Below are 25,023 nucleotides of genomic sequence, written 5' to 3'. Positions count from 1 at the left end.
GTAAAAACATTCCCCCAAATGTGGTCAAACTATGTAGTAAAAGCACTATGCATAATACTAACAGCACAGACAATGCATTAAAAATACTGCAGAACTAGCCAAATTTCATATTACAAGCATACAATGGAAAGAAATTGAATACATATGCTTTTACTATGAAATATTTTCTTTAAAGCATATTGTATGCAAAACTAATCTAAAATTCAAACAAATCCTCACTCTATAAAGGTTTTGGTAATTGAATATTTTGTTCCATTTCAAATATGCCAGAGAAGCTACAAATATGAGTAACTATTCAATAAACCTGCTAAGTAGCAGCATTTTGAATTGGAAGTGTACAATCCCTTGTATGGTCTACTTTTCTTATACTTTAATATTACTTTCCAAAAATGAGATCATATTTGGGATCTGTTTTCTTTCAGAAGGATCTCTGCCAGTCAGACAGATTTTTTTTCCCCCCCAAGTAATATTATTGACAGAAGTTTTGTCCAAAGAAATAAGTTGCATCCTAGAACACAAGGTGAGGAGCCTGACTTCAGGCACTATGCAATTCCCATGCCAAATTTCCTTTAGTGACAGTGCCCTGTCCCAAAGCACCAGTGTTGTTAACACCAGGACACTGTGTTGAAAGACGTTGTCTGGCGTTAAAATGACACACGTTCTCTAAGCTTGTGATCCAGCAAAGTACTTCAAGCCAGGTTCCCGTGGGACTGCTCTCCTGGTTTGGTCCCTGTATTAGTAGCCTTTAGTCAAATAAGTACTTTATAGATCATAGAAAGGATTCGGAATGAACCTTTGGATTGAGGAAATGACAACGTTACAGAGGAGTCAGTACTGAACGAAGGTAATCATGGACATTGTGCAGAGGTGCTTTTGGTGCTCTGTCACCTATGTGAAACCTCTCCGAACTGATTTATATAAATAAAAGTTCTTATCAGAGCATAGCCTGGCACTGATAGAAGTTGTGCTCTTATTGTAAATGAAAAATAGCTGCTTATGACAGCATGCACAGCACCAACTGTTACGGACTGAAACAAACTACTACACTGGCAATCAGAAGCCTCAGTGAAACCTGCCACTGAGAATGAGATTGTAATGCAAAACGTGTTTTCAGAGTACCCTGCTGCCACCTCCTCTTCTTTTTCCACACTGAGCACAAGCCTTTGCTTTCCGTCCAGGTTCTCCTTCTTCTTAAATGCTGTACCTGACTCACCGGCACAACACACTGCCAACTACTGCAAGGTACTGATGGCACAGACCCCTTCTTGCCCAACACTCAGATGTACAAAGCAGCACTTGATTGAAGTTATAAGCAAACTACAATATGGTCAACAAGCACAGGAGCACCCTGTCCTGCTAGCTGAATAATTAAAAAACAGATTCTTACTTTGATTTTATACCTTAACAATTTGATAGCAGCTCCAGAAAGAGCAGTCTATCAACTTCGTGACACTTCTCTCTGCTTGCCTTTCTTTACATCAGAAGGAACTCTATTGAAGGCTAGTGCCTTTTTTGGCTGGTGTTAGATCACACAGAAAACAAAACATAATTAAACAGAATCCTCCACAACTTTCACGGCATACATCAACAGCCAAACGACGGTAATCACACTACTACTGCTGAACAAGCTTGTTCAACATGGTAGATGAAAGTCATCCGAACTGCTGAGCGCAACGGAGTGCACAACTGGAGAATGCTATCGCAGTTTCCAATCTCAAACCACAAGCAAGTTAAAATTGGAAACTCCTGGATAGCTTCAAAGACCTAAAATAATAAGGTTGCAGCAGAAAACAAAACACTTGGCATCAAAGATATACCACAGGAAATATGTAAACCTTGATAATGTATACTTGGCAGATTTGTGTTTATTCTCAGCTGTAGAAATATATGTTAAGTAGAAGACAGCTTTAATTTACCATAGTCCAGAAATATCAGACATTAGAAGCAGCTGATTTGCATTCAAACCAACACCAAAATCAGACTTACGAAACTTGCATCATATCTGTACCTTGTGCTAACACTACTTTTACAGAATATATGTACATGTTTCTGTCATCTTTTAACCCTCAGATAGCTGGTATCAGTAACCAGCCACAAGGCTCATCATGTTAAATCTTCCTCACTTCAGAACACCTAGTAGTTACAGCCTGCACAGAATCTGCAGTACTGCAAAGTACTAACTGGAAACAATAGAAAGTCATCTATGGAAAAAATAAAACTAACATTTTTCAGCTGATTAAAGTTACAGAGTGAATTACAGGTGCATTTACATTGGCAGCAGAAATGGTAACGAGTGTTAGAAGCTTTACCTGTCTCCCTTTAGGACCTCTTTTTCCATGGAAGCCTGGGATGCCCTGAGAAAGAAATAACCCATCATAAGTAGGTTTCTTCAACAGCTTAAATTCAAGTAATTAAACCTGCATTTGATTGGAAAAGACAGTGTGAGGAAAAAGCACCATAAAAAAAAAAAAAAAAGAAAAGAGATTCGAGCAAAGAATCATAGACACAATATCCTATAACAGGGGGGCAGAAACACAAACTTTGCTTGTCTTTACTGTGGCCACATCAGAACAACTATGAAGAAGGGCCATACCCTGCTTCCATCAAAGTACATGGCTGGACATCCTTTGTGCTCAAGAGAAGCAAGAAAAAGCTCAAGCACAGAGTGACAGAGATTAAGATTTCCATGATTGGTTTAATTGCAAACATCATCTGACAACTGACAAATTAATTATTGACTGAATGAAATTGCTTCAATGAAAAATACTCATTATGGACCTTGGTGGTAAGAAAAAATACCCCTAATCCTTGCAGCTCTAGATTATATAATAATAATTTGCAGCTGCTCCTCATTTAACTTTAGCACCAGTGCATTTCATTGATTAGACTAATTAGATATTACCTATTTATTTAATTTCCTCCACATCAATTTTGCTTTTAGACAAAGACTTAAATGAATAAATACCTTGTACATTTTTTTCCCCATTCTAACATATATTGCATTACCACCCAAACACCAATATTTCATTAATGTTCCATTAAACCTACCCTTTCTCCTTCAGGTCCTGGTTGTCCTGCCACACCTGGAGGTCCAATGAAACCCTAAAAACAAGAACAATTCTTGATTACAAGGCTGCTTCCCACCAACACTGCTTGTCCCTCAGTATTGGCCAGCTGTGAGTTCAAGATGCAGGGATTAAATTCAGGCTCGTTTGAAATTACCAGTGAAGCTCAATCAACTTAAATTTGACTAGGATTTACTCTCCAACAAACAGCAAAAACAATTTCCTATTATAAGGGCACAGAATCAATTAATAAAGAAGTACTAAGAAAGCGTTCCAATAAGACAAAGTTGCATCAGAGACCTTATTTATTAGAATAAATTAAATATTAAAAAGCTGCTGAAGTTAACCTTATTCATGAAATACATCAGAAAAGATGTTCTCATCTTTAATAACACTGTGTGATCACTGCTATATGCAGGAGTCCTAGAAAGTTTACCTTGTCATAAGCAGAACGTTTTTCTTAAAGTTCAGTTACAATGCATTTCTCTCCCACCTTCCCCTCAGAAAGTCAGAAAGAGATCCTCTCATATAATCAGTTGTATGGACACAGAAACATGCTGTTGACTCAGCAGAAATGATAGTACAATTTACAAAAACAGTAGTATAGACGGATTCTATGCTACCAGATTCAAACTGAGATTGGAACAAAAATATTAGTTACTAAACAAGAATCCCTTGCTTTCATCTCTCTCTCTCCAGTCCTCCGATTGTAATGATTTGTGGTTTTGGGGTTGCCTTTTTTTTTTTTTTAAATTATGAAAGAGAGTGCCCATCTTATCATCCAGCCCTAACAAGAGTAAGGAAAACAAAGGCGCTTCTTTTTTCTACAGTTTCTTAAAACAGCTGAGAAGCAGAGTATAGTTTGATTGCAGCAATGCTCTAAACTTAAAGCTTAAAGATACTTCATATCATGTTGCTATACACCTCCGTAGCACAATAGTATGTCTCAACAGAGCTGCATCATCATTTTTATTGGAAGTTGCTTGTAGAATTCATATACAGGACTTAGCCTTAAGACCTAACAGGTGTTCTTCCCTAAAATTACTCACACATTGGCCATTTTTACCTTTGTGTAAACAGAGAAGTAGCAACTTTTCAGGAAATGACTGGGATCAGTTAATGTCTTGTTGGTTGAAAGAAGAATGAGACAAAATGCATTGAGAATCTGAGCAAAACTAAACTGAAGAAATGTAAAAGATACAATCTCTGAGGGTGCAATATCTGCTGGCACTTGATCCTGACAAACTAATTTTTTCCATCACTGTAATGAAAACTAACATTAAAAAAACCCACCCCAAAAAAACCCACCTCAAAAAAACAGACATGTTTAAGAAGCTGCTGCAGGTAAAGGCTTTTAGTAACTACATTAAAAAAACAGGACAAAAGCAAATTTAGCAATACAATAAGGTTATTTTAATAGATACTTGACAAGACAGCACACTGCTCAGCAACCTGTACAGCATGAGCTGAGGGTCTGAAAACACCTAGCAAAAGGCTCCTTCAAATCCTCGGTGCAAACAGCAACATGCAAGTTTCTGGAAACCCATGTCTACTGCCTGACGGTGAGAGTCAGTCTGAAAAAATACTTATACAAGCATGTGTAGGCATGAACATGTGCCTATTAAAAAACAAACAAACAAAAAATTAAAAAAAAAAAAAAGGCAACCTATTTTACCTCCAAGAATAATCAAAAGCAAACCTTGAATCAGCAGAGCATTAAGAGCCTTCCGTCCCTGGGATATACAGGACTACAACTGAACCATTCTAAAAATCTCAAGATCACTTTTATGGTTTTATGTAACAAGACGGTTTCCCTTTATCAACTTCTGTAGCTGTTACAGATTGTAAATGCCAGGTATGTCTCCCTTCTTGACAGCTTCCATTATGGAAATAATGCTTCAGGCAGGAAACGTCTGCTCCTCTTCACTCCCAGCTCTCACACACCCACATTCAGTATTGCCTTCCTTCTCTTGCCTGCATGCATTCCGAGCGAGAGGAAGGGCAACAATCTAAGACTTCTCTATGCTGCTCTCCATGGGAAAAAAAAATTAAATCCTTACATGTATTTTGAAAGAAACACTATGTTTTCTCTTTTGCAGATTCTGTAAAGACAGAGTGGTTCATCGGGCATACAATTGGCAGAGCTGAATGAAACTTCTCATCCCCTTTCTTATGTATGGGTAAAAATAGACATGCATGCCAAAATGCTTAAAATGCTTACTTACTCTTACACCTTTAGGACCTGGGTTACCTTCTGGTCCAGCTAAGCCCTATTACAAGAAGACATGAGTTGTACTTCATTTTAAACAACCACATATGCTCTATTTAACAAATACTGTTAAGAGTTCTTTTAACTGCAAACTGGCAATACATTCTTAAAATGATTAGGATTGAAGAGGGTGTCATCAAGCAGTCGCCTTGGGACCATGTTCAGAAAGGTCTCCCATTAATTCATGGCTGAAATTTAGACAGTGACTGAAACCTCCTTTACACTAAAATTATTTCTTCTGGGAGGAAATTTTTGTCCAGACCCAGTGATCTGGCATTACAGTGACATAATTTCACAGGATTTTTCATAAACTTTTATATTTGGACACATTTCCAATTATTTTCAAGCTAATGTCAGAATAGCATATGTAGTCCAAATGCTCTAAACATTTTATGCGGTTCAACACAAACATGTTATCATTCATTACTATATAAAATATTGTAATGGAATTTTAAAATATATAGCCATTACAAACCTAATCCAATAAAATGCTGAAGTATTGGTCAAATTCACCCTTTAAGCAGACACAAAACCACAAAGTCAACTGTTGAATTTGGCTCATATACCTTTATATGGGGAAAATAATGAATATTTCTACTTTATGTCTTAATTGTATTATTGGACTGAGGTATCTGTTAGCTTATATGTAAATTAGAAAAATAAAATCAATATTTATATAAGCGCTTGTGTTTATGGAAAGCTGCTTTCTGGCTTTATTGGTTCTTCTCCTCAAATATCTTAAGGGGGAGGGGGGAATAATCTTTTAATGTTCTGTTTTCCTAAAGGTCTGAAGAAATAGTTTCAGCAGTGAAGTAAATATATTGGTGAAAATCAGAAGGAACTATACTACAGGCAGTTTCCTATTGCTTCTGTACTTGAAATATGAAGAAGATAAAACACATAGAACCACAAGAGGTTTATGAAGGAGCGTAAAGCGTTTAGACATTCAATACTTTGGTAATGTCATTCATGTATTCCAGGAAGGTACAGCATTACTGTATCTAACCTATCCAAGTTTAAAAGCCACAAGACTCAACATTACTAAAGGACACTACCTGTGAAAAAGGTTTGTTTCAAGGATAAATGATAGGATGTAAACAAATACATTTATACTATTAGTAGTTCCAAAAGAGTTAGATATGGTACTTTTGAAAAGAACAAACAAGAAAACCCCCAAAACTGCAAAGACATTAGTATAGTTACTGCACCTGCCTGCCAGGGTAACCAACTGCCCCAATATTGCCAGCCATTCCTGGAATTCCCTAAGTGGAAAAAGAGGTGGGAAAAAGAAAAACAACAAAGGAAGGAAACAACAAACAGGTTTAATGTCATGTTTTGGAGTTTATTTGTTTTATCATTTCTCTTTTAACACCTAGTCATGTGACACAGCTTAAGCTCATGGAAAAATTGCTTTTTAAGCAACCTACACAGCAACACCCTAAAATTTACTCATCATATGTAACTCACTCCACCAATTCCAGTTACATATCCTTTAAAAAGCATTACAAGCAGAGTAGTCTAAGATTTTCTGAAATACAACAGTGCACCCATTATTTCCATAATAAAAACATAGATGCTATTTATAAAAAGTAATTGAGGAAGACTATAGGAGACAGGTCCTTATAACAAAGTAACTGCACTGGTCTTAGCTGTATTTGAACAAATGTGTTAAATGTTTCATTAAAGAAGAATCCTTGTGTCCTTACAAAGCCAAATTTCTTTGTTTCTTCCAGAATCAGGTCAATATAGCACCGGACTAATCATGAATGTATAGAACTCCTCTCTATCTTCTTCATCCTAATCAAATCAAAAAGTATTTTTTGTTGTTGTTTTATTATTTAACATCTGCGCATCTGACTATTTTCAGAAAACTGTGCTTTTCTGAAACAGTGCCAAATGCCATGGCCCCATCACCAGGACATAGGAAGCTCCACCTACCTCTGTTCAATTAATTGTATTTTAAACAAGCCAAGTCCATAAACTGGACACTCTCCCAGCCTGACCTTTCCACCCACTGTCATATGTCAGTGTTACCATAGCAAAGGATCAGGACTTCCTCTGAGCTGTTCACAGCTGATTTATGGTGAAACAGCAGTCTTAGGAAAACTCAGAAGTGCAGATGCAAAAAGGGGTTGCAGTATTTTTTGTTTAAATGAGCTGCCATTAAGATGATTCTATCACCTGCTTTCAACAGGCAGTGATTCATCTTCTGACAGATGTTTTACCATGGAACTAGGATCCATGGTCTCCTATTTTGGCTCAGCTGTACCTCAGAATATGTGTATATGAAAAAACTAAAAAAGCAGTGGAATCATTGCATTTACAACTTATCTTTTAAAACTTCTCCTTTGTTACCAGTTGTGCAAGAGGTTCCACAACTCACAAATTCAGAAGAATGTCTGTCCTTGCCGTACAAGCTTCTAAAAACTACAGACACAGGTAGGTGCTAAAGATGACAAGTAACTGGTCTAACTCATCACCTTCACCAGCCAGGCCTGACAATATCAGCAGTAAGAACTACGTGCAAAATAAAACTTTCATCCAAAGTGCTCTCTTAAAAGTTACATCAGAGTATTTTCTAAGTGATAATAATGAAGGAAAATATTTACAGCAGCAGTACGAGAACACTGAGATATCAAACAGTTGCACATCACCAGTTTTCACATTCTTGAACGTGAATTGCCTTCAAAGGAACTTACATGCTTGATTGCATGACTAATGAGCAGAATTACTTTTCAATGCAAGCTTCACTTTTTCCCCTCCATGGTAACTAACTGATTACTTTTCACCTGCAACTGCTTCAAAGATTGAGGCACTCTTCTCCTGATGTTAAGAATGACTTTTTTTTTTTCCACTGGATATCTCTTTATCTCACTGCTAAATTACAGTCATCACAGAAAAACGCCTGTGGGCCTATACTAAAAATCACAACTCATTCAGCTAAGATTTGTGTATAAAACTCATTAAAGTCATGGGTGATGTTCATGAGTTTTCATCTCCCTTCGGGTGTCTATCATCTGTTATCACCATTTCCCTTTCAGGGTCATCCAAAAGGAGACTCATGCTTCCATCTACTCTGCCATGAGGAGCCTCGTTAATGCTAACAAGACGCATCAGCAATTGGATGCCTTTGAAATTTACATTCAGATTGCTTCTTGAACTGACATGCAAGTGAGAAAAAGCACTAAACAACCATTTCATTTTCTACATGCTAGAAGATTTAAAATGCACTAAATCAGTAGAGGTTTTGAGAGAATCCAAACTGTGCCTCTAACAAGAATTTTACACCAACCTCCACCAAGCCAGTGTGGTAGTTGAAGAAAAACAAGCTGGTCTTTTCCATTTCATTTAGACCATTTTTTAACACACTGATCTCTAAATAATCTGAATTCTTGGTCAAGAACAAACAAGTATTTCCTTAAGCAGTCAGTAATCTACATGGATTGCTTATATTGAACACTTATATTGGATTATGCATTCTTCTGTCCTCAATTGTTCATCTGTAGAGTATAGTGTACTGTGCTTTCATCACTTACCTGCTCACCCCGTGGCCCTCGCAGTCCCAGATAACCCTTAAGACCCTGCAGGTAGAGAAACAGATATGTGATAAATACAGTTAAACACACAAAATGGACCTTTTCTGCCTACTCCAATCTCCCTTTATCAAGCAAAAAAATAGCCAAACTTGTTTGTCTGCAGCAATAGTGTGGTTTACATTTAGCAGCCCATATTAAAGGTGAGTTAGAGAAAAAGGAGTAAGAAATCTTCATGGCAGTTTAGACAATTTCAAGATATCAGCATGCTTAAAGACCGTTCCAGACTTGTACTCTTTTAAACAAATGAGTACATGGGATGCTGTCCCCAGTTATTGCTGAAACTGCAGAACTGGATTCGGTACAGTGCATTTCCCCACTCCAAATCCTTGTCACTATGCCCCTTCTGAACAAGGCAGTTCAGAGGAGGGATATAAATAGAGGGTCATCCCATACTATTCTAGGACACTCTCAAGAAAGACAGACCTTCCAGGACACATGATATCTCTTTTTAAAATTAACATAGAACAAATTTCAGCCCTTATATTACGGAATTTATATCGGTAGGGAGAATAGCCTGTTCCTCATCCCAGAAATCTTCCCTGTGGTGCTGGAATCGTGAAGCTGTCAAACTTTACTCCCTGCGCATTGACCATTTCATGCATATTTTAGCTCTTAAAGAAAAAAAAGAATTAAAAATAGATCTGGAACCTGCCATCTGCATCAGTACCCTTGAAAAGGGAACCTTCTTCTTGGATGTCTTTACACTGTACTAACCATACCCAAATAAGCTGGCCTAAAAGGGAGGCTGTAACAGTTGCATGATTGATGCAGAAGCCAAGTGTATGGTCTCCACATCCCTTGCAAGAGGTACTGGGAACACACAAGTTCCAAAAGCTGCAGCTTGAAAGAGAAAGATGAAAACAATCCTTATTCTGGATAGAAATCTATCATAAAATTGGCCTCAAAGACATTGACTGAGTAGCAGGAGTGTCTTGGCTGATGTAAGACATCTGGCTGCCTTGTGGCATGATGATACTTATTAGTCAGTAGAGACTTGAGACCCCCTATAATAAGAAGGAATTCTGCAACTGATTTCAGCAGATCAGGTACCCCAAAGTTTTGGATAAGCTTCTGCGTGACTACAAGAGTATTTCTGCATTAAATTAATTTTATTATCATATATAAAATTAAAAGATGGAATGATTTTGCTTGGTGATAATTTTAGATAATAAAAGAGAATAACATCTGTCAGGCTTCAAAATTTGCAATTTTGCTATTATAGGCTTGCTTGAGGAATCTTGATCCAAAAGAGATGTACTCATTAAGAAACCCAACGGCCTCATTTTCTCAAAACCCAACACAGCAGGTGTGTCCTTTCATTTTGCTAATCACACACAGGGCATTGCCAGTTTGCAAAATTATATTGTATTCTGGCTTCAATCCTCTCCTGTAGCTTAAGTCTAAATAATTTACATATGTTACCCTGTATCTAAGGAAGCAGGTCTCCATTGCTGGGGGGGGGTGGAATCTGTAACATGGGTAAGCCAGGAGTTGATCTTGGATAAACCAGTTAACATGAAATATCCCAATTTACTATATTAATGCATGCCTAAACCCAGATTTTTTTATTGAATTGCTAAAGCAGAACTAAAGATGCCAGCATAAGCCAGTAACTCAACTTTAGCTTTCAAAATGTGCCTCAGAAAGCCATATAGTTTTTACAGTCCCAGCCCACTCTCTGTTTCATGAGTTTTATCCATTTCAGAATTTTATCCTCTCTCTATGCTTAAATGATCAACTAAAGTAGGTGCTGATAGAAGAAATCTCTCAGTAGTTTATTATTTCTGTACAAGGAGAAAAGGAAAGCAAATGCTGCTATACACAGAAACATTCAAATAGAAGTTTATCACAATTTAAAGTGGGTCAGTTTAGCTGATTAACACCTGCATGGACAGTCTCAAAAGGTGGCACACAAGGAACTGTGAGATGAAGAAGGACTAATTACTGGTGTGCATGTTTCTACACAACAGCATCTTACTTCTGCCAGAGGAAAACTGCTCTGAACTCATATTTTAGAGTAGTATGCCCATATTCTTATTCAGAGTTAACACGGCCTTAATTCATTCTAACTCACTCAATGCTGGTTGGGAATGAAGCTGAATGACGCTAAAATGAGTATCATTCCAAAGAGAGAGTTTTCACATAGGGGTTTCCTTTCCTGTGACTTAGCTAATCCTCTTAAAATTCTTAGGTTTTTATTAGTTTGGGTTTGTATTCTCGAGCATACCCATATAAATAAGACCCAGTTTGCTCTGAGCTAAGATGAAAGTAAACAAGAAGAATACAAGTTCACAAGCACTGGTTTGCAAAATAAAATACTTCCCAATTTCTAATGAAGATTAATGCTCTGACTTAGAAGGCTAATGTGGAAGAGAAAGGTTTGAATCTTCAAATTACAGCAATACAGACTTCAAGCACATTACAAAAACACAGCGAGTTGCAAGAACACTTTGGTCTGTGTGAGAGAAAAATCTTTACCGCCAACTAATACGACTCAGAAAAGACTTCATAGCAAGCTTAAGTGTCTAACTTCTACCATATGCCTAGCACAGTGGGACCCAGACTGAGTGAAATCTGTATATAGCAAAATATAGATGTTAAACCTTAACAGCAAGGACTGTTCAAGCCAAGTCTCTCCATCTTACTGGTGCCCATTGTGTTTTATTAGAAATTCTATGCATTTGTTATTAAAATACATCTGGCACAACACCGGCAACTTTGCTAGAGAGCCAAGAAGTTTCTGTAACCTCTGCAAATCAGTAGGTGAAGTGTTATACCTAATGCTACAACCATCAGTTACAGAGAGGTATTAGTCTTTGAAAAGTGCCAGAAGAAATTTTTTCTGGGCATGGGGTAAGTCTAGCATATAAACAGATTTCCATGCGCTGTCACAGGAGCCTTTGCAATGCCTGCTTATCAGCTCCACGTTGTCAACACACGGCATCCAGTTTTGAAAAACTTCTTCAGCAGCAAATGGTTGGGTTTTGGGTTTTTTTCCTTCATAGCTCCATTCTATCTTGTTTGCTGATGTTTATTAACACAACTAAGATTTCACCTAGCATCTCTTAGCCAGAATATCCTAATGAATGGAAATATCCCTTCAGAAAAAAAAAAAGCGTACATATAGAAGATGGAGCTCTTCTCCATCTAATTCAGTAGAGGAATTTCTCTCACAGATGTGAAGTTTCCTCCTACTCAAGGAGAAGCAGTGGGAAACACTTGGTAGCATAATGTTGACATCACCACAGGTACTGCTTTGAAATTTATCTGTCTGCCTTACCCTTTATAGGATACAAAAGTAAAGACAAAAGGAAATACGGAGCCCTTCTCAGGTTGCAACCAAGTTTTTTCTTTCAACATGTCTTACCATATTATACTTACTTTAGTATGTGAATTTTATCAGGATTTTATAGATCCAGATTTCCATGATTTACTGTTACACACATATTAGATAGGGAATAAAGCTAGCCCAAAAATTGTAGCCAATCTTTTTAAAAATCTTTTCCAATGTCAATGTAAAGTACCTGCAACCACGTAAGCACTGCAGGCATTCTAATGTATTGCCAAGATCCTAGGCAAGTTAATGCCCAGGAGTACTGTCCTTTGGCTGACAGTCTGCCCCCCAGTACTCTGGCTAGCAGAGGCAAGTACTCGCCTGTCTGTACAGTGAAGTAGGCCCTTTTTGGGGAGAGAGGGAAGGAGGGGGCTTCTTCTCTGTCAGGTCTCTGGACTGATATAAGGAAAGTTTTGAATGCTGATTTAAAGATGGCCCTGTCAAGACAGCTCCAGATACATACTGTCCTTTGGCTGACAGTCTGCCCCCCAGTACTCTGGCTAGCAGAGGCAAGTACTCGCCTGTCTGTACAGTGAAGTAGGCCCTTTTTGGGGAGAGAGGGAAGGAGGGGGCTTCTTCTCTGTCAGGTCTCTGGACTGATATAAGGAAAGTTTTGAATGCTGATTTAAAGATGGCCCTGTCAAGACAGCTCCAGATATGAGAACCGTGCAACTGCTCTGGAAACATCACTCTCCTCAAACTAACCCTCATCTCCCACCATTGCTCCTCTGCTTCAAAAGATGCCTGAAAGACACAGGCCTCTAAACACTTCAGAAACATGCAAGTTTCTGTTCTTATGCTGGAACAAATTTGGAGTCCTACCCCGAGTAAAACTTGGCTTTTTAAAGTGTGTGTTACAAGCATGAGAAATATGTCATATTTTATATGCAACCACAAGGACGCATACTCGGACACATGGCGTGTAATGAAAAATGAAGTCAATCACAATAAACTGTTCCCAGAGTCCTGATTATTAACATACGTTTGTTTTACTATCTCATTAAAAAACCTGTAGGTTCTCAGCTTTCTAAAAAGAAACACATCATTTTATAGTTCTAATCCAAAACAGTAGTTTACTAGTGCTTTTCTATTGTATTGAGGGCTTCAAAAATCTTTTTTTTTGTTTGTTTGTTTGGGTAAAATGAATCTTTCCAAGAAACTCAGGATGCTAACATGATCTCAGATATTCAGAAAAACAGAACCAAAAGCACATGGAATATGGCTTCTCAAAGTCATTCTTGTCAAAAAAAGTGAAAACAATATGCACACTTGCCTCAAACTTCCACAACACATGTTTTTGTATAAGTACCAAATAACGTTGCACAGGAAGTTCAGAACCAGGCAAATTCTGATTAGAAAACTTGTTAAATGCAGTTTCCTCCACAGCCACAGCCACCCTGGAGCGGGGCGATCACACCCAGCGGAGGGCAGCAGGCGCTGCAGCGCACCCTCCATTTCAGCTCTCCAAAGCCACCACTACAGTTAATGGGAAATGGATGACGAATTCCATAAAGAAAAACCCTCCAATTTCCAGGTCTTTCAGGAAGACACTGACAAAAGTCAATATGACAAAAAGTAATTGCCATGAAACGAACATAGATTTGTATTACACTATTAAAAATACCTGGAAGAACATTAGAGTTTTTATTCGCTATCAAATATCTCACTGTTTAGAAACTACTCAGTTAACACAAGCCAACTGTCAAAATCAAATAGAATTTGGGACATCATTAACTCATATGTAGGATTTTTTTTATCTTCCTTTTTACCTGGATGAGAAAGAATATCAGAAATATGTTATTTATTCAGTATTATCGCAATTCCCCAATAGTACTGGGGTACAAAACAAAAATGGAAGTACTTGATTTTTCTGCAGTTTTTTCTTGTAGCTGGTTTACTTCACAGCTACTTGTGCTCACATTCCTTTGAAAATAATTTCTGAGATCACAATGAGCTAACAGTGTGTTTACCTATTTACGTATATTGAAAAGCAATAACTAAAAGATCAATTATTTAAAACACAATAAATTGTGGACTTGTCATTAAAAAAACTAAGCATGAAATACTTTTAACTGTTTACAGGTGTAGTGCTGTTCAAAAGCTGGTATTCTTACGGTCTGGGTCAGGCAGAAGTTATCTTAAACATGGTTCTAGTTAGTGTCTGATGTGTACAACATGGAAACAGAGAGTAAAATTTCCAGTGATCAAGTGAGCACAATTCTCCACAGAGTCTCTAACCGTCAGATAAGGAGTGAATTCTTGTGGCAGGAAGAGAGCGTGATGGCCATAAGATTTTAATTTCCTTGCCCCCAAATGTCAGTCTCATAATCCAGAACAAGTGACAGCTGCTTCCCATCTAAAAAGCTTTAAAACAAAAACTACTTTGTTTTTGGAGCTAAACTATAAACCTGATGAAATAAGAAAGCACAATACTTGGGGAATCTCAAGGTGGCCCAAGATCAGCGGTGACAAAAGCTATCAGTGTCCAAGCTTGTAGGTTAACTCTCAATGGAGGCGATGCAAATTCTTGTCACAGCTGTACATTTTCTCAGTTCATAGAACTGTGGGCCACATGTTTGGCAAAATAAATTTCCACACTCCTCCTGGTGCTAATTCAGTGATAGCTTCCTTTTCTGGTCACATTTTTACTGTGTTTTGGTCGATTCTAGAAATGAATGACTAGACTTTAAAAAAAAAAGTAATTGTCATACACTTTAAGATCAAGACAATGTTGAATGGAGCCGTCTTAAAACATAACACTGAATATAAATTTTGTTGCAATACCATTTTTCTTTAGTTTCAATAGCAGACAAGCGTTTAATTAATATTTCTTCTCTATATGTCAAAAATTAAGGCCAAAAAATACCAAGGCCTACCTTTATAACAATTCATTCCATCCTTTTGATGGACGTTTTACAGCTACCTTCAGCGTTACATACTACTACAAAATTCTGCTGTGATATCTGTTCTCCATGTTTTTCTATTACACTTGCAACACCAAACTATCTTCTGCAAAGACAGCATTTAATAGTACCTTCCCCCCAGACTTCTTGCTGATTTTTGCCACCTCAGCAGTTTGTCATCATCTGACTAATCAGTGCAGCCTACTGGACTCATGTCAGGTGACCTCCCCTTCCACATAAACTACGTTTCACTCCCTCAGTCTTCTGTGCTCATTTTCTTAAGGTTGTCTCATTTCCTTCATTTTCCCTTCCCAAAACTACCTGTCTGCCTTATGCTTTCCTGTATACATAGGACTGCCATCATTTATATCTATTTCTTAAATGCAGTGTGTGGCACCTGACATTTCTAATATCAAAAAATATCACGTTGTGTAGCATCCAAAATTGGAACTTATTCCACCTGAGTTCTATTTCAGCAATTCCGGCACACGTTTGGAAAAAAGCAAATAATTCAGTGCAGAAACACTGAGCACATGATCCCATGGAGCTTCTTCTGTACTACAAAATACACAATATAGAAAAAGAAATGAAAAAACTATTACTGAAAATTGAATACAGTTGATTTAAAAAGGGCTGTCTCTCGCAGGCAAGCCTATCTTCCCTAGCATCTATTCGGTTTGAGCAGGGGCACGCCATGCCTTTTGAAGGAGACCAACCTAAGCAGCTGTGATTTACCTTCTGTTGCCATGATCTCACGTGATTTAGCTGCAAGGGAAGGTTTTGCACTGTTGGCCCTGGAGCCTGACACAGTAGACAGTCACAGTACCAACAGCGGGCCCAAAGCCCTTCTATTGCCTCTTGACCACCAGACATCCACCTGATAGCCATGGATTTGAGCCAGGGAGGGTTACATGAGAATGGCAACAGAATCTTACCTTCTGGCCTTTGATCCCAGGTGGGCCTGGAAAGCCTATAGGGCCTGGATCACCCTGTACAACAAAAACATCCAGAATCACTATGTTTCACTGAAACATGACACAGGGCTATAAACATGTAGGACTTCATATCTTCTCTGCATTCTTGGACATTTGGTATGAGGAAGCAGCTAATGTTGTTTTATCAGGCATAGTTTGGTTTTTTTTTTTTTAGAGGAAGAAAATTGAAAAGGCAACAGTTCCTCAATTGCAACCACCTGGTGCAATGTACATGCTCCTGCATCATACAACGTGACCAAATCATGGCTGGAACAGACTTAGTTCACAACCTCACAACATTTACTTTTAGCCAACATAAATGGGAGTGAAGCAGCTATACAATTCTTCAGGTAACCCTTCCCTCAGAAGTGAGTGGTTTCACCTCCAATTGATATATATATTTAACTACTACTGTTTATTGTTTGTGTTACTGTTATGCCAACAATCATCAACCAGGAATCAGGACACCGTTATGGTATGAGCTGCATAAAACACGGCGTAAATCTAATGCGTGTAAAAGACAACATGAAAGACGCTTCTAGACAAGAGTGTTATGGTGGCATATGGCTATACTCATTCAAATTCTTCAACCCTTGCAACCACATGATGGTATACGTGAATGAGAATTAGAGCATCTCAACTGCTAGGGAGCTGGAAAAAGATGCATTTTCTTATGGTTGTTGCAGTTGGGGGAGGAGGGAAAGTTGTTCCAGTTCTTTTTTCCTTGCTCAGGACTGACAGTGAAGAGACTTACTCTTTCAGGGTTAGTGCCCAAATTCAAATTCAATGAGTCAACGAGCAGATAGCGGAAGTGAGTTCGCATCAAGGTAAATTCGAGTCCATTAGTTAGGGTGAGCAAATCTGACTTGGGTGAAAAATTAAGAACCCAAAATAGTGAGAACTATAAAAATGCATATCGATCCCATATTTTTGGATTACATGTATTTAGATGTAGGTCATACATATACATGGGTGGGCTTTAGACTGTTGTGTGGCAGCTTGGGCTCATGCCAAAGAACATACCTTGAGTTTACCTCAGGTAGACACATATAGCTCACAACGGTATGATTAGATTGCCAAAAGCAAAAGCTTGTTAGCTTAAAATAATGTTGCTATTTCTACAAAAGCTGCGCTTCAATTTCTTATCAGTGCATCGACACATTTCTGAATTTTGCTCAGCAGCCCTTTAACACTGAAAATACATATTTGTGAATTTTAGGGTTTGACAGAATGTATGCATTAAAAAAGAAATGTTATTTTATGTACACATCAGCAGCTAGTAAACAATAGTTATTTGCTAATGCTTGCTTCTTTATGGAGAGTGGTCCTGGACTCCTACAGTGTTTTCTACTTAGCACAAATGTTCCACAACTGAACTACTAGCAAATGCTCTTAATAAAACTTAGCATAAATACATGATATTCTAAAAGATGTAGCGTAGGCTAACACATTAGAATGCAAACACGCAATTACATTTTTAGCATTATCACATTGATTTTAAAGTTTCATACATAGTCAGTAGATTTGCAATCTAAAAATGAAATAATCACAAGCTTTCAAGCCCACAGTTTCTACGAAGAACCGTTTTAAATATTTATACTCAAATATTTTGGGCAGAGAGAGCAACCGCTAGTTTGGCTAAAGCAGCTTAGGAGGAACTAGTAAGAAAAACCTCTGAAGTGAGAGGACAAATCTTAGCATCAAGAGTCTGTTAAGAAAGTGGTTAAATACAACACGACATGCAATAATGTGTACACTTGTCATCACCAAACTTTGTCTGTCTTACACAACTTTCTGTACTAATGCAAGGTACTAAAGAAAGCTGGAATCTGTACTTTGTTATATCAGTGTGAACAGAATTAGATTTCATTGTTCTAAAAGTATTTCCCTTTTATTTTATTTTAGTTTTATAAATGAAATCAAATATATCATTTATGTTTCAGCTTTCAATATAATTTTTTATTTGTCTGGTTCATTATATCACCTGTGTCTGCACTGGTCAGTCTCACACAATTAAGCGTCAAAATATACCAGCGTCACAGTAAATACAAAGCATTGTGCTGTTATAACTTGTCTGGATGTTAAACAAGACTTCGACAAAAGAATGGGACAGACAAAACATTTTTCTATAATTAAGAAAAATATTACCTTTTCTCCACATTTTGCCTGTCCTGGAGAGAATCCTGGGTCTCCTTTGGGGCCCTGTTGCAGAGAAATTAAGCTCATTAATATCATCAGGGAAGAGAGGTTTTAATAATATATGTGGAAACATATTTTCACTGTTATAGCAAGAGGAGGAGGAACGTTCATACAAAATTCACTTGTTATTACAGATTTTTTTTTCTCTTAACCTTTTCAGTAAAGAACTACAACAAAACATAATAGTGTGAGTTCACATCAAAATGAGATTTACATTTTCCAAATTTCATAATGTCACAAAAACATTTGATAAGAAGATTTCATTGGTAAATCCGAGCAGGATTACAGCAGACACCCCAGCTGAAACGCTCTCCCCATGTCTCCACCACTTCAGGACACCACCTATTCCCCAAACACTATGCAGGATATATTACTGCATTGATTATAATCTTGTCCAGGCTTCCTCACGCTCAGTACCTGCCCCACGCAGCGCAGACATCGCGGCTGGGAAGGACGGAGCTGTAAACACGCAGCGAAGGCCTCTGTTCAGTGACGAGTTACTTCCTAGCAGATGAGACGGCTCATCATTCCTGGCCAGAAGTTACTGTCTGCACCCAGGACTCGGCCGCAGAGAAGGGAAAGACGCTGCCACACTGATCTCCCCTATTTCAAATCCCCGCTGCCAGGGCCCGCCGCCACACAAAGCGCCAGGCACTGCAGGCCGACACGCCACAGAGGCCTAGGGCCTGCCTGGGCCGGGAGCCGGTCAGGACCAGCAGGGCCTGGCAGCCAGCCCTGCAGAGCTGTTGGCTACAAGGCAGCTCTGCCGCCACAGCAAACCTGCACCCCTCGTAGTCAAATCCACTGCCCTTAAAACAGGAGTCACCAGCTAATGGTACCTCCTGAGACAGCCCTGGGTGAACTGCTTCACGCTGACCGAGCGGTCACCTGGGGAGTTCCCAGAGCCATAGGCTGAAACCACATTCATGTGCTAATAACTGAAAATAAGGTAACTGAGGAGGAAATAGCGAACGTCTTGGTCTAATTCACGCTAAAAGCTGCATGCAAAAGGCACCGTAACATTTCATTGACCTGTTTATATAAATGGCACAGGCTACAACAGTGGTCTTGATTTCAAAGCCATAAAGTAACACCGGGTGTTACTCACAAGCATCAAGATCTACTCTTCTCACTCAAAAATACGTTTTATGTAGCCAAGGAAGCAAATGTTACTATTGAAGTTATCTCACAGCAGCGCTAGATTAAAGATTATAATATGCCCTTCATTGAAAGAGAGGTAAAGTTGGGAAAAACAGCTGTTTAGACATTGCCAGCACAATCCTACTCTCAGGGCAACACTGGATGCCAACAGGGACATACAAGACAAGCAGCGCGAGGCTTCCTGACGGTCAGCCGTTTCAGACCTGTAACAGTCATCGCTCTTAGTTGAAATGCTACGGGGCCTGATCCTCCTCTTGCGCATGGTACTGCAGATCAGGGGTTAGCCTTCCCTCTGCAGTTAAGATTCGTACCTTGTGTGGCCACTTGAGAAACTAAGCCTGTTGAATACCAAATAAAGCCTGGAAATATGGCAAAATGAATCTGCTGTGTTAAATTGATGTGTCAGGTCAGAGAGAACACCATTCTTCAGCATGGCAGGAGTTATCAGAGTATTTTCCAGCTGATTTACCTTTCGGAAGGTAAATAGTTATATTCCTTGAATAACTCCAATCTGTTTTCCGCTTCCATTTTCCAACGCAGGCATATCAAAATAAGAGTTGTAATAAAATTGTGATCAGCTCTTGGCTAGTTAAAACACAGGCCTCTGATAACTTACCCATAGCCTTTCCCTTCCCTTATAAGCATAATTAATTCCTCATTATTTTTAATCGAAAAAACAAACAGCCATTGTTACGCATGGCCTTCAGCTGTGGATTAACAACACATCACCACAGGTCAAGATGTGAGGATAAAATAAAGAAAATAAAGCACTTCATTATTTAATCTAGGTAACATTATAGTGTAGTTAGAACAGTGCCAGAATCCACAAACTAGATTTTCTTAACTAACCCACTTTTCAGAGAGGCAGGAATACAGCCAAACCTCATGAATACTTTTAAATGACTTACAAACACCTGTCAACGCTTTATCAGGAATTAAATGCTGAGGACGTCAGCTATCGATTGGAACCGCTAGCACACATCCAGGGCTGGATACTATACTGTAAGGGTATTAGCTAAGTTGTTCCATGCTTCAAAAGCAAGTACATAAAGGATGCTTCAGCACAGGAGGGAAAAATGCATGCATCTCAAAGGCAGAATAAAATTCTGCATTAAGTTACTGCCAGAAAATTGTTGCAACTCGTCCGCGATGTTTTAAGATCAAACAAAAGTGTGTTTCGTTTCAGCTTACATAGTCAGTGTGGGTCAACTGGATCTTCATAGTCAAAACGTGGTGAGCACCTGGCTAATTTTTATTTAAAGAAAAGTGTTTCAGAAGACACTTGTATTGAAATGATAACTTATAGTCTAACAGAAATGAAAGAGATAGCTAAGCACCTAGTAATATATGCATATATATTTTATATATGTATATATAGTTCCTTCTATTCTTAAAATCATGGAGACAGCTACAGAACTGATCAGGATTATGATCCAGTGGAGGGGGAAGATACATTATAAAACAAATCCTAGGAGTAACTGGTTACAATTATTTTTCCTAGAGATGTATTATATTATACAGCCAGCATAAATATTGTAAAAAATAATTATGAATCTCTAAGTTTAACTGTTCCTATAGAACTAGATAATTAAAAAAGCACACACACAAGAGAGTCACTTGGTTTTACAGTGTTTGACACTGAAAGCTTTATTAAATTACTTTTTATGTCCTCAAGCAGTTTTTAACACCTGTCGTGACAGGTCAGATTCCTGCCATTAGGAATCGCACTAAAACAAGTCATGGTTGCTGCTGGTTTTTTCCTAACATATCTATCAAATTACTCAAACTAAATATGAGTTGAAGGCATTCTGCAACTGCACAAATCTGTCAAATCTATTTAAAGGGCCTATGTTACACAAGGTTGAAGGGTTTTATTTGAGCTTCCAGTTTAGTATTTTTTCTTTGGTTTTAAATATCACATCCATAAATCTTCAGAAAGTTATTCTAGCATATTAATCAAGTGATAATATCTGAAATATTAGAATATTTAAATATCAAAGGTTGGGCACTGACCAAAAAAAAAAAAGAGGAATTTATAGAGAATGTCTTTAAAAAAAAAAAAACAACAACAAGGCAAAAGGTTACAGCAATTAAATGTTTGTTCTCACTTAAATTCCAGTTTATCAAAGAGGCCGAGCTGATTTACAGGAACTGTTTTGGGACGTATAGACTACTTGCATGGATAACAGTTTCCAGGTTATCATTCTGCACACACAAGTTTTTGGTTTTTTTCCCCTGAATAAACTGCTGTTTTGTTTTGATTTGAAGTTCAATGTGATTGATTACATTTAATTAAAATATGTTTATAGTAACAGTCTCCATCTGTAAACCAAAGAAGGCCAATTGCTTCTATTACAGGAAACAGTTCTGGGGCGTCCAAAAAGTCATTAAGAAGTTCATGTATTTACATGGCAACATGAGTAAATTAACTCACCTTTGGACCTGGCAATCCTGGCAAACCTGGATTACCATGTGGTCCTGGAATACCCTATAAAAAAAACAAACAAAAACACAAAAAAGAATGGGATTATTCAGTACTCCACTGAACAAGTGTGAACAGTTCGCAGAGAATCATTTTACTGCATCACTGGTGCTTTTAGAAGCACTGGTTGGGATTTTCAAAGGATTCTCAAGAAATAAAACATGTACATCTTCCTAAAAAATGGAAAGTGAAGTTGAGTACTTCCCTTTCTTTTAAAAATCTCCGTTTCTATTGTTTTCCCAAGTAATTCTTAACAGGTATTTGGCACACAGTCACTGCACTGTTGCTCTCCAGCTACAAAACTTGAAGGCATGGGATAAAAATCAGAAAAAACACATTCTGAGGTACCCAGCTATACACTGCAAAGAGAAGGAAGTGGATCAGTTCTCACTGACTTAAAAGATGACTCAAAGCAACGTATTCCACCATCTCTAAAGATGAAAACCCTCACCAACCTGATTCTCCCACAGCCGCTGTAGAAAATGGGCTTGTTACTAAAAGAGTTGGACTTAAACCATTCCAGGAACAGAACAGGCTATCAGGACTATCTACGCCTTCCAGGATAAGCGTCTGTTCCTGCAATACACTCAGCAATCCTCACTCCTTGACAAACTGCGCATTAGGGAAAATATTTGTTGCAACGGCTGTCAGCAGCTATTCATCTTCCAAACACTGAAGGACCAAACTGGTGAAAACCTATCCCTGGTATGTCAGCAACAAAGCTTTTGTTGAATTCACTAAGGCCAAAAATTGCACCCAAAAAATTAATCCAAATACCAAAAATAATAAGAATCCTTTTCAGCTTTCTCATATATTCAGTGGTCTTACAACAGATAAACTCCAGTGTTTGTCTTTCCCTCACATGAGACTGAATTTACCCTTTATACCTTGCAGTAACACTGAAAGCTGTATCTGTTAAGTGCTCCCTCTCACTAATGACAATGTTGACCTAACTACACAGAAATGCTAATCCCACGTGCTGCGAGAGATTAATTTGCACACTGGCAACTTTGGAGGCTTCTCAGGGATTTAGGAGAAAGGAAACAACTAGTAAGTGCCAACATAGTTGCAGTGCTGAAGCGGCTCCTAGCTTTTGCTGCTTGCAATGTTATCTTGGGGCATAGTACTGCAACACAGAGGTGCAAAAGTATCCTAGTGAAATGAGAGACATCAGGGGAATTTCATCTCATCACTGACTAATTCTGAAATTGCTGAAATTTCATTATTGAGAAACTCTGAACAAGCCAAGACACTTAGAAAACCTTAACTGTCAGATGTGGACTTCTCTACCACAGAATTAGAGAGATCAAAATCAGTTTTTAATGGAAATCTCTAGCCATTAATCAGGCATTGATACCATGCCCAAAGTGTCCAACCCATGTGACTATCTGTCAGGATCAAATTTGGATGCACACCTGAGAGACCCTGAAGAAGGCCCAGGCAATGCAGCTCTGCACTCTGCTGCTTCTCTTCAACACCTCGAGTCACATTTCAGGATCACAAATGGCAGCTCATGTGAAGGAAGACAGAAGTCACAGGGCAGACTGGTAGATGTGGACATGAACTTTGCATCAACAAGGTTTTACGTGCTTTTTGGCTCAAAAAACTCCTCTATCATATCACGTATCTTCACTAGCTATGCTTGCTTGAATTTATCAGTGTTATACGAACTAAAGAGCACTGAAATTTCAGAAAAATTTATTTCTTTGATCAAACAGTTTCATAGACTTTCTTGGCCCATATAAATATGTATTTTAAACTTAGAACTACTGGTAAATATTCATCTCTGCCATTTCCATACTTTTCCAGGCACCCTACTGTAAGCTGTCTCCTCACATGGGAGAGCATGTCCTACTCAATAATTAATCCAGAAAACTCGCACGGTAGAGCACTTGTCCCTTAAATACCCTTTACCCGGAAAAAAAAAAAAAAAAAAACAAACAAAAAAAGACCTGCAGAAAACAACCAACCAACCAACAACTGAGCAAGAGAGATCTCACCAACAGCCATGGCTTTAAACATATGGGCAGCCTCCTCTAAACCAAAGACAACTTCCCACTTGTGAGGATCTACTTGGGTGCCTCTGATGCCAAACGTATCCTCAACAGAGGCACTATGCAACACAAAAAGCTGAGTTGTAAGAATTGTCAGCTCTTATGTAGAAGGACAATTTGAAAAAAGGATCCAAGAAGTCAGGAAGATATGTATTTGAAGGAACGCTTTTCATTTTATACTTCTAAATGTGTCTTGTCCACTCCCTTGTCTCCAACTGCTCTAAAGCATCAGTTTGGTTTTCGGCCCCTTTGACCAGTACACTTTCCTACCCAGTCAGACCAAGTTTTGAAAGCCAGCAAAGCACAGGATGTTCAACACACTATTGAGCAGCAGCTTGTTTAAATGTTCCTCAAAGGTCGAGTCAAAACTCCTCCCAAATGTCTGCTGAGCCTTCATATAAACTACTCCCTTACCTCCCACTTGCAATTTGCCTAGATGAGCGCACTCCAGCCATAACCACTTACATCCTCAAATACCATGGCCTGAGATCTTCTACACAACACATGCTAACCTGTTCCCTCCAGCTGCCCTTCTCCTAAAGCCTCCAAAATCAACCACGACCGCAGGGACTTTTTTTTTTTTTTTTTTTAAACACACACAATTGTGCAAACACAGATTTACCCTCTTTTGCCCTGTCAACTAGTCCTCGCAGCGGCACAGGCTTCTCCCATGCTCTCGGCAGCTGGGGCGCGGGATTCTGCTCACTGCGGCAAAGCATTTGCTCTGTCCCCTGGCACAGGGCAAGGCTGCTATCTCCCTGCTCATGCTGGGGTGCACCCAGTCACACAAATCAACGTTTGCTACTGCAGCTCATTTCTTGGGCAAATTACCCAGACATCTATCACCCCTTTTATCAAGCTGCTACAACGCAAGAGACTAAACCAGATTTTTGGGAGTGGGTTTTTTTTCCCCCCTCTGTCTTGCAGTGGTTAATTTTGTATCCACCGCCTGCTCCTCTGTGGCTGTGGGTTGCATCTCACTCCTC

The 25,023-nt window shown here is 38.6% G+C and overlaps 1 protein-coding gene across 1 annotated transcript in view; it reads right to left on the bottom strand.

Moving 5' to 3' along the window:
* The window catches only part of COL24A1 (collagen type XXIV alpha 1 chain), a 161,347-nt gene that overhangs the window by 107,269 nt on the left and 29,055 nt on the right, over positions 1–25,023 (bottom strand). The window contains exons 9-16 of the mRNA XM_009274268.2: positions 21,936–21,989; positions 18,290–18,343; positions 16,103–16,156; positions 8,871–8,915; positions 6,543–6,596; positions 5,291–5,335; positions 3,049–3,102; positions 2,310–2,354 (exon numbers count right to left, since the gene is read on the bottom strand). Of these exons, the coding sequence (XP_009272543.1) occupies positions 2,310–2,354; positions 3,049–3,102; positions 5,291–5,335; positions 6,543–6,596; positions 8,871–8,915; positions 16,103–16,156; positions 18,290–18,343; positions 21,936–21,989 (405 nt within the window). The remainder of the gene's footprint in view (positions 1–2,309; positions 2,355–3,048; positions 3,103–5,290; positions 5,336–6,542; positions 6,597–8,870; positions 8,916–16,102; positions 16,157–18,289; positions 18,344–21,935; positions 21,990–25,023) is intronic.

This window comes from Aptenodytes forsteri, unplaced genomic scaffold (assembly GCF_000699145.1).
Source record: "Aptenodytes forsteri isolate BGI_AS27 unplaced genomic scaffold, ASM69914v1 Scaffold59, whole genome shotgun sequence".
NCBI classification, from domain to species: domain Eukaryota; kingdom Metazoa; phylum Chordata; class Aves; order Sphenisciformes; family Spheniscidae; genus Aptenodytes; species Aptenodytes forsteri.
The sequence above is the reverse complement of the archived record's forward strand: the minus strand, read 5'-3'. Positions and strand labels throughout refer to the sequence as shown.